This window comes from Sceloporus occidentalis, unplaced genomic scaffold (genome assembly GCF_023333645.1).
Source record: "Sceloporus occidentalis isolate IW3139 unplaced genomic scaffold, rSceOcc1.0.p SCAF_90, whole genome shotgun sequence".
NCBI classification, from domain to species: Eukaryota; Metazoa; Chordata; class Lepidosauria; order Squamata; family Phrynosomatidae; genus Sceloporus; species Sceloporus occidentalis.
Window position 1 is genome coordinate 157,501 of NW_028317070.1, and position 10,344 is coordinate 167,844.

Sequence of the window (10,344 nt, forward strand, 5' to 3'; positions counted from 1 at the left end):
ACTAAATAATCTAGTGTGCTAAAATGAGAAGACTGAAAAAACAAACTTTCAAAAGTAATGTATGTACATCATCCATTAACATTAAAACACTTTTACTTGTAATTATCAGTAACAAAAAGGGAAGAATAAAATGTTTGAGGTTTTAAAATTCATGTACACAGAAATAATTAAAACAGATGCCAGCTATGTTTACAGGATGCTTATTTTCCTATTTCATTTATATTTTACTGTATCTATAAAAAGTTTGTCTACTGAAAACTAACAGCAGTGATAAGTGTAGTTTCAATATTAGCATTTAACCATTTCTGTGGACTGTGTCCATGTTCTAGCCGATCACAGGGTTAAAAACAACAAAAAAAAAAAAAAAAGGTCTGACTTATAGCTAGCTAGAAACAAAAACAGGCAGAGCAACAACTTCATTTCAGTCACTAGATTTGAAAGAAGAGGTATTTATCACAAACCCATTAAAACAATATTATATTCTACAGTTTAACTGAAAACTCCATTTATCCCCCCCCCCTCCCCATACTAATGAGGGTAAATGTCTGAATGTGCTTTCTACTGCATTTTTAGGACATCAGATGAATAAAGGATAAAATTTCCATCTTGGTTTTTCTATGCTTTACAGCAATAACAGACACAAACTAGGTTATTTTTCACAGATTGAAGAGAGAAGAGAAAAACATTTCACTTGAATCCACAGCATAGATGTCATAAAACCGGGTGCGTTGGGCTCTTGAATTACCATTTCTCCAATAAAGCCGCATCGGTTCTACTGTAAAACATCTATTACAGTACCACTTGAAGCTTCAGCAGGCTTTACGTGATGCACACAAGTTGCTCTTCTGTGTGCTGTTATCTTAATAGATTTTGACTGCATTTCAGACCTCTGGGGCTCCATTTTGTAGCATTTTATATACACGTTAAACTGCTGTTTGTCTATTACCGTTAATGGTGAAAATCTTGGAACACGCAAAGAGATGCAGTTTAAAAGCCCAACAGCTTTACACTTTCGGAATATTGTGGCATTACAATTTTTAGTGGTTTTGTTGGAAACAATGCAAGCTTTTCCACCAGACAAAGAGATGAGAGCGATGACTTGTGCAGAAAGATAACCTACCTCCTCCTAGCAATGAATACATCACGAAGGTCTGCCATTTTACACAACCCTGCAGCAAACCACTGTTCAGGCCTCCATCTGCCTTTAGTTACTGCAGCAAGGATGAGTTTCGCTACAGCAGGAAAAGCGAACACACTAGACAGGCTGAATGGTTATCTGCCGTTAAAGTCTGTGTGCTTACCCTGCAATATGTTGTGCACCTTCATGGTCAGCGTGTAAACTATGTGTATGTACAACCACAACTTCTGTTTACAAAGGGGGCAGGAATTTAAGAAAATTATTTAGTTTCTGTTTAATTAACTAGCTTGTTTCAAAGTTACAGGGAAAAGGAAAAACTTTTTTTATTTTTTTATTTGAGGGGTGTATGTCTAACTTGAAAAAATCTATAGGTTTCCTAAACTAGGGTTTGACAAACGCCAGGCGTCAGATCGCCATGGCGTCTAGAAGCAACTTTCTGCCTCCAAGAGTTTTGTATGGGTGCCTTGAGGCACCCAGGGGCACACATAATGCATGTTACGCAACTCCGCTGAGTGCCTCACGTCACTCGCTACACCAAGAACTCACAGGAAAGCATAGTGTGCCAGAATTACAATGGCAGAAGATAGGCAGCGGTGTGGCAGATGCAAGGCAAAGTAGGGTATGTGAGTGTGTGTACTATAGTGTCAGTCAGTGTGTATGTGTGTATATGTATAGTGCTTGAGTCAGTGTGTGTATGTGTATACTGCAGTGTCAGACACTGTGTGTATATGTATAGTGCTGGAGTCACTGTGTGTGAATGTATAATGCCAGTCAATATATCTGCTGTATTGTAGTGCCAGAGTGTGTGTATTTTTTATATATGTATAGTTTTAGCCAGTGTGTGTATGTGTATATGGGTGTGGTGCCAGTGTGTATAGTGTTTTTTATATTGGCATTAGCATGAGTGTGTATGTCAGCAAATAGAGTGTGTGTTTTAGCGCATGGTATTAGCATGTATGTACATGAGCGGAGAATGTTAGTGTGTGTCCGTTACTGTATGGTGTTAGAGTGTGCAAATGTATGTTAGTGTATGGCAAGGCTCGACAAACGTTGGGGGCCAGGTTGGGTAATAGAAGAAAAAATAAAAACATGGATAGGGGAAGAAAAAGGCTGGCTCCTTACTTTTTTGGGCTGGCCAAATCAGATTTGCAGACTAAATTAAAGATTTTCTTTTATATCAAGAGATGAGAGATGCTCCCAAGCAGGGACACAACGCAGCACATTTTATGAAGCCGCTGTCCATTCCTGGTTGCGCATCAGAAATGTTTTGTATGATATTTTACCTTTTGGGATCTCTTGGGGTTCACCCAAACTGCAATGAGTCTGGAGGTGGACCTCCTTGCTCTTTTGTGCCTAGAAGGATACCAACTATGCCCCACTGATGAGGCCAGTGAAGGCCAAAACGTAAGTCTTTGTGGATTCACATGTGCAGGGGAAATTTGCCTCACAATTCTGTTCTTTAGGCAGGACTAGACTGATATGATGGAGATTTTAGCTCTGTAATGGCACTAGCAAGCTAAAACTTGTGATGCTCCCAAGTGGGTAGGACAGGCTATGATATTTCATCTACATGTAACTAGCAAAAAGATATATAGAAAAACATTATGAAGTCCCCTGAGGGGGGGGGAAGCTTACTTACTTTTATCAACATTCCCTGTTTATTTTTCTTTTTTTCAGCAACATGACTAAAGATCCCCCTTGATGTTTCTCTTAACATTTTAATGCCCTTTATTTTTTATAGAAAGAACGAATCACACTAACTTAAAACATCTTCTCGCATTGAGCAAATACAGCTTTGTTAACGTCCTTATAATATGGAAAGCCCTGCGTTTGATCAGAGAAATTGCTGCTGCTGAAATTCTGTAGTACATAGACATACAAAGTATAAAGATTTTACAGCTCTGTTGTAAACAATCCCATTCAATTCATTGTAAATTTATATTACGAGGTCAGAATTGTATAGTTCTTACTTGTAAAATTTATTGAAGCTATTTAGAAACCCTAATGTTCTGCAATTCCTGACAGTATGTATGTATGATGACTTTTTTTAAAAATTTAAATAGGTTTGGCACAAGGTCAAACGGCAATATTTGCATCTCACTTGTTTATCATAATATATCATGTATTACCGTAAAATGACTCTGATTCTATACTCAAGGAGCTCAGCTACGTATGTGCTTAGGGGTAGAAACGTCTTAAATGAAAACCTAATATCAGGTAAGTCATTTCAAAAAGACCAGATCGGTTTTGGGCATTTGTTATCCTGAATATGCAGTTAAAGAAGGCATCACTACACGGGAGTAAGGACATAGTTGCAGCACAACCATTTATGTACCCATTTACGTACACTTGCTTTACAAGACCGGACACTTAATAGCAAGATGTCTACTTTCAAGCGTTTTGTGGTGGAATGACCTGACGATTGCAGTTTTTTTTCCAATGTTTTATTTTTCAATAAGCCCAATAATCTTTAATATGCAGTCAAAGAGTTGAGAAGCATTGAATGTTATTTCCCTGGAGCCACTGGCTACTTGGAACTTATTCTGTGTGGACTCCTTGGCCCTTTTTGGTTGTTCTCACGGTTTCTAGTACATTATAACTGGCTCATTTTGTGGGCTCTAGTGTATCATGTTGTGCTGCTCCATGTCTATACAGATATTATCTTGGGAAGACCTGGTGACCTATTGTTCATTTAGAGCCTCCTCCACAGTGGCAGCTTCGGGTGCCGGGATGTTACAGTGGAGCCTTACCCAGAAGCAGATATAGAGGCCAGGAGGAAAGGAGCTGGAGCCCCAACCTCAACAGCAGTCCAAGGTGGAAAAGCTTTCCTACCAACAGCAAACACAGAGGAGGGTATGTATGTTGGGAAAGCACCATTCATTGTGGCATTTGAGAGTGCATGGACTGTATACACTGGACAATCAACTGGATGGATACTTTAATAAGAGGGGCCTCGTATGTTGCGTTGCCCCAGAAGCAGTCAGAGGATCTGACTGCATTACGGACCATGTGGTACATGCACCCCTGTGTGTATGGATATTTGTAGAAGATAACAGAATGATGGATGGTTTAAGAAGAAAGAATATTAGGAAACAGAGCACTGAAACATCAAGCATGGTGTTGCCCCATCAGAAGCAACTCTGAAAAATGGGGGCTCATATAATGAACAGTGCAGGAGTGATGGGAGTCAGAGTGATGGTCCCCAGCATGGGAAGAGGCGTTATGTTACAGCATATAACATATCAAATTGTGCTGCCTGTGTCAATATTCATTGAATAATGGACTCAATTGCTTTTCCAATTGGTCACTATTCCCCATTGGATAACAAGGAGAAAGTAGGCGATCCTCCTATTAGCACCCTCTCCTCCCTGGAGCGGGGAGGCATGTCTCCCATGAGCCATCCCAAGGGTGTGCCATAATATTACTGGTTGTTCTTTGTCCATTGTTTAATCAGCTTCTTTTTGTTCTGGTGTTTATAAATGACCATTTTTTACCATAATAAAGGTGCCTGTGTTCCTGTGAAGCTGCCTGGTGTGTTTTTCTATGTGGATGGTTCAAATAGAACTCACATTGCCTTTTGGTACACGTTATTGTAACTTTTATGGTTGTGGAACACTAATACATGCACATCCAGCAACTAGTCTGAGCTTCTATAAAAGAAGGGGATTAGAGGAGAGTATACGGACAGTCAGAGGTACAAGGGAGGTATACCAAGTAAGCATGATTCTGCAGGGGGAGGTTATTCAGTAGGCTGCGCACCCATATACATATATAAGAACTGAGAAGGAAGGCTTCTCTCCCATCCTTCTGAGCTCTTATATATGTAACCAGTCATCGAAGACATTAAACTCTATAACAGCTAACATAACCCAAGATAATAGCTTACTTATTAAGGACTATCTAAATAACATAACAGAACACGTAGTTGCCTTAGATAGTATAATTATCTGCACCAGTATAAATAATCTACAAGGGCCAAACATGACTATTTACAATCACATGCAGAGGAAAAAAAACAGATCTGTTCTTTCCAGAGTATTCATTGAAGATAGAAAACTCTAAAAGGTGCCAAACTACACCATGTTCAATGCATATTGTGTTGGAAGCTTCCATGGTATGTTTGAGGAACATGAATGGATATTAGCCATTTTACTTGTTTTGGTGCAATGTCCTAGAAAAACACCAAGACTCCTTAACCCCTTCGTGACAAAGGCTGATTTTACTTTTTGTACCCTTCGTGACAATGGCCGTTTTAACATTTCTGCGCTGCTCGTGTTTAGCTGTAATTTTCTTCTTTCCCGTTTACTGAACCCACACACATTAGATATTGTTTTTTCAGGACAAGAAGGGCTTTCTTTAGATGACATTGTTTTGATTGTATCATATTATTTACTATTAAAAAAAGTATAAAATATGGTGAAAAATGTAGAAAAAAATGACTGTTTCTAACTTTTAGTTGAAAAATCTTTTACTCATCTATAAAAGGTAATAAAAAAACCTGCTAAATAGATTCTACTATTTGTCCTGAGTTTAGAAATACCCAATGTTTTTATGTTTTTTTGCTTTTTTCTGCACGTTATGGAGCAATAAGTACAGGTACCGTTTTGCTATTTCAAAGCCATTTTTTCCAAATATGGTAATTCTTCCCCCCATGTGCCATTTCGGGTATCTTTGAAGCCGGCCAATGCAATTTACCCCATCAAGTCATATATTTTTGAAAACTAGACAGCCCAGGGTATTCCAAATGCTGGTATTTTAACCCTTTCCAAGCACTTATTCTACCATCAGCCTTTGTCAAACTTTATGGTAGTAATTTTTTTGCATTTGTTTTTTCACACACATTTTACTTTAGGTATAAATAAACAGGTTCTGGTATATGTCACTATCAAAAAACACCCCAATGTGTTTAGCAACATCTCCTGAGTACAGCGATACCTCACATGAATGATTTTGCCTGGCTGTTTGGGGGCAAAAGGGCCACATTTGGGGCATGCACATTTTTCAATGTTGCACTTTGGCATTTGGGGATCCACTGCCCATGCCCTATTTGGTACATCTTTGAGCCGGGCCATTTCAGTGTGCCCAACAAAACCATATATTTTTGAAAACTAGACACCCCAGGGTATTTTAAATGCTGGTATTTTAACTCTTTGCATGCACACATTTTACCACCAGCATTTTTTCAAAGTTTGCAGTAGTATTTTTGTGTGTGTATTTTCCCCACACACACCTACTTTATGTATGAATTTACAGCTCCTGGTATATGCCGCTGTCACACGACACCCCAATATGTGTTCAGCAACATCTCCTGAGTACAGTGATACCCCACATGCATGGGTTTGTCATTTTTGGGGGGAACTAAAAGGCCACATTTGGTACGTGTGCATTTTTCTAATTGGAAATTAGATGTGTTAATTGGGACCTTGTTGAACCTGGCCAATTCAATTTACCCCATCAAATCATACATTTTTTAAAAGTAGACACCCCATGGGCATTTAATATGCCAGTATTTTAACTCTTTCCATGCGAGAATTGTTTTAAGCTAATATGCTAATTTTAGGACTTGCTCACAAAAAGATATTTTTTATATATATATATTTTTTTTTGCCTTTTTTTTATTTTTTTAACTTTTTTTTTCAACTTGAAGGTTCCCCTGATAGTGACATCAGTGGGAAATTATTTTTACATTTTACTGTTTTTTTTCTAATTATTATTAATTTTATTTTATTTTTAATTTATTTTTTCTAATCACACTGTGATTAGAAAGCTGAGCTCCATTGACTTGCATGGTTGAATGCAGTACCTATATTCAACCTGCAAGTGGAGCCAGAGTTCTCTAGAGGGTCTGGAGACCGTCTAGCGAACTTTTTAGACTTTATTGTTTCTTTATTGAATTTTCCCGGACCGGAGCGGTCACAGTCCATCCCCAGGTAAGTGTTTGGTGTCTCTGGATGCCTCCTGATCGAGGCATTCCAGCGACACCATTTAAGTTTAGGAGGCGATCATTGATCGCCTCCTAAACGCTTTTAAAACAGGCGTCCGCCGCCATACAAAGTATGGCGGATGTTGACGCCCCGGGGAGGGGCCAGAGATGGCCCCTTTGTGCCGATAATGGCGTTGCTGAATGCCTCGAGGTCGAGGCATTACAGCAACGCCGTTTCGGTGCAGAAAGCGAAAATAGATCGCTTTCTGCACCCGTTTAATGACGTGCCGGTCCTGGCACGTCATTTGTCGTTATCGACATGAATTTCCGTGACCTGCCCGGACCGGCAATTGTCATCAAGGGGTTAATAAATCACCTGTGGCAAATGATTCAATGGCTCATTGGTAATTACCCAGCCAGGCATAGGGACAGCATGGCATTGCCATAAAGGCTTGTAAGACCGAAAGGAATAACAAGACACTTCAAGTAATCCGATTTCTAATTACATGATGCTATTCCGATATTATACAGAATAGAGGGCCAGAGACAATTAGCAGTAAGCACTGAAACGGGATTTTACATACCTCATTTTGAAGCTCATCATTACTTTTAGCAGATGCAAGCATCTCAAATAAAGTACTGCAAAGGTCATCTGCTGTGGGGCTCCCAGAAGTCGCCTGTAAGGTGCCAAGTACATATTTTTCCACTTCATTACGAAAAAAGTAACCGTCATCCTCACTGTCATTAGCTTTGGGTCGTATTTGGGGAGATGTGCATGGTTCTATGTTGTTATTTTGAAACTTCTTAAAATCTAAGGTGAGGCCATTTTCCAATTCACCACTGCCATTTGTTGGCATTTCATAAGTCTCTTCTAATTCATACATATCAAATGAGAACACCACATTTTCCCCAAAAATGATCCTGTTTCCACCATCTTTCTTTTTGAAAAATGCTTCAAGATTCTCAAGTTGCTCCTGACTGAGTTGCGACACAATTTTGTATGTTGCATTACAAGCTGCGGTGGCGGCGGTTGATGGAAAGGGGCCAAATACATCTTTGAGGGCCTTCGTCTCATTTTGTCCAACGCTTTCCTTATCATAGAAGGTCCTTAGTAGGAATATGGTTCCACTTTCAATTGCCTCCTGTCCATGATCAGTTCCAACTGCAGAGAAGTAAAGAAATAACTCTGGCATATGTATTTATGATTTAAAATGCCTGTAAATAAATGTGTGTCATCCATCCTGTAATAGCTTAAACCTTTCACTCCAAATCACGTGCACTACAATAAAAACGACAACCTGGGAAAATTACTACCCCAAACTCACCCTTATGTAAATATTTTAAGACTGAGTTATTGAACCAAGGACCAGTAAATTGAAATTCACTTACTGCAGAACAATCAACTGAGGTTCTGTTCCGTTCTGCCTATCCAGGTGAAAAATTACCAAGTAGAATTCACAGCACATCATGAAATGCAAAGAATTTGTCTTTAACAAAAAAGTAATTTACCAATTTGTTTTGCAGCCTGTAATATTTCTTTTAGACCCTCGTTTATTGTTTCACGCTCCTTCTTGTCCACAATGCCAGAGACAAATTGAGTTATTTTCTTCCAAGTAAGGTCAGCCTCCAAAACTTGTTCACGCAACTTCGATCTTTTGGTCTATAAAATTAATGCAGTAGGCATAGGAGAGATGTGTCACTTCAAAATAAGAGCTTTGCAGAGATAGGCATACAGATCCTAAATGGAATATGAATGCTTAGAAACTATGACTTTTTTGCATATATAAAAATCTAATGTATATCGAAAGGTTTAATGTATATCAAAGTAATTAGAATGATTTCTGCAAGGGGTTAAGTCGAACTGTGCGTCAAGTAGTCTAGATATGAGAAATCATATCATTTTTTTCTTTCGGCTCATTAAAACATTTTTCAAGGAAGGACAATATGCTTGATTTAAAAGGGCATTATACAGCCTTGCCTATGTTGAAATTCTCGCCTGCTCCATATAAACTTGATATTGATTCACAGGATGAATTTTACACATCACTGGTAAATAAACCACAGTATATAAGGTATTTCTTTTTGTACTCAATTTTTACTATCACTCTAATAACACAAGCTGTTAATTAATGCATGAATTGGTGACAGCAATTCTAATTAGTCCCCTGGGGTTGATACATGCATAAAAACGACATTACAACACATTCTACTATGCATTTTCCCAGTGTCAGGATCATGCCCTTACATGCCTATAGTCTGCAGACTGTCCAATATGATCATGCCATGCGCTGCACTAATGGGTAGCTTGATCCCGCCTGGGTCACTTTTCCCTTTTTGGGACTATAATTTATACAGCAGCTTGCACAAGGGCTCCTGTTTATGCGCCATACATTTAATCTAGTCAACATAGACTACATCTATTGAAAGATTGTGTGAAGATATAGGGATTGATGATCAATGTGGTGGGATGGAAAATCTATTTATCGGAGGAAAGGGAGAGAGTGAAATACATGTTTGTGAAACACGTGGAAAGTTTTCATTAGCTTGAGTCCATATCAATAGTGCATATGCTTTGGAGGAGAAAATGTACCACTTATAGTGATTTATATACACTTTTAACCATAACTATTTTTTAATTTACAAATGGCAGCTTGAGGAGATTGGTGGGGGGAAAAGCGGTGTTTACCAGGAATGCATAAACACTCTAAGTCTATCAGCCATTTAGAAATGTTAGCACATTGCATCTTATAGAAAACATTTTACCATCAAGTCTGTAGAGTCTTCTTTGTAATCATCATGTCTGGTGACATTTGAAAAGGAGCGCAGGGCTCCTGTCAGACGAGGCAAAACCATCTCTTTCTTATTCAGTGATCCATAGGAAAAAAATTAGATCTTTTTCCAAGTTGCAGGACCTAAAATGGAAACAAGAAAAATAAAACATTTATCAAAAAGTAGGGGGAAAATCTACTAACCTAAAGATTCTATATATATATATACCTTTAAAATAAAAAAGTGCTTTAACATTCTTAAATTTAAAAGGAAGTACATGCATAAAAAAAACTGCATTGTAATTATTGTGCTTTGTTTCACATTACGAAAAAAAGCTACATACATGAAATCTAACCATTATTTATTATAAACAATGTCATAAAATGCCAAAATAATACTAAGGGCACTAAATCAGTGACTATGTAAAATGTGTATTATATCTAACTGCATATGCACATTTGCATCTATACTGAGAGGTTTACTTAAATTTAACCTATTGATGACCAAGGATTAT

At 38.2% G+C, this 10,344-nt stretch overlaps 1 protein-coding gene across 1 annotated transcript in view; it reads right to left on the reverse strand.

The window, feature by feature from the left end:
* The window catches only part of LOC149284584 (activating signal cointegrator 1 complex subunit 3-like), a 126,618-nt gene extending 116,704 nt beyond the window's left edge, over positions 1 to 9,914 (reverse strand). Inside the window, exons 1-3 of the mRNA XM_089496453.1 lie at positions 9,825 to 9,914; positions 8,571 to 8,721; positions 7,646 to 8,223 (exon numbers count right to left, since the gene is read on the reverse strand). Coding sequence (XP_089352579.1) covers positions 7,646 to 8,223; positions 8,571 to 8,721; positions 9,825 to 9,914 — 819 coding nt within the window. The remainder of the gene's footprint in view (positions 1 to 7,645; positions 8,224 to 8,570; positions 8,722 to 9,824) is intronic.
* Between the last annotated feature and the right edge of the window lie 430 nt (positions 9,915 to 10,344).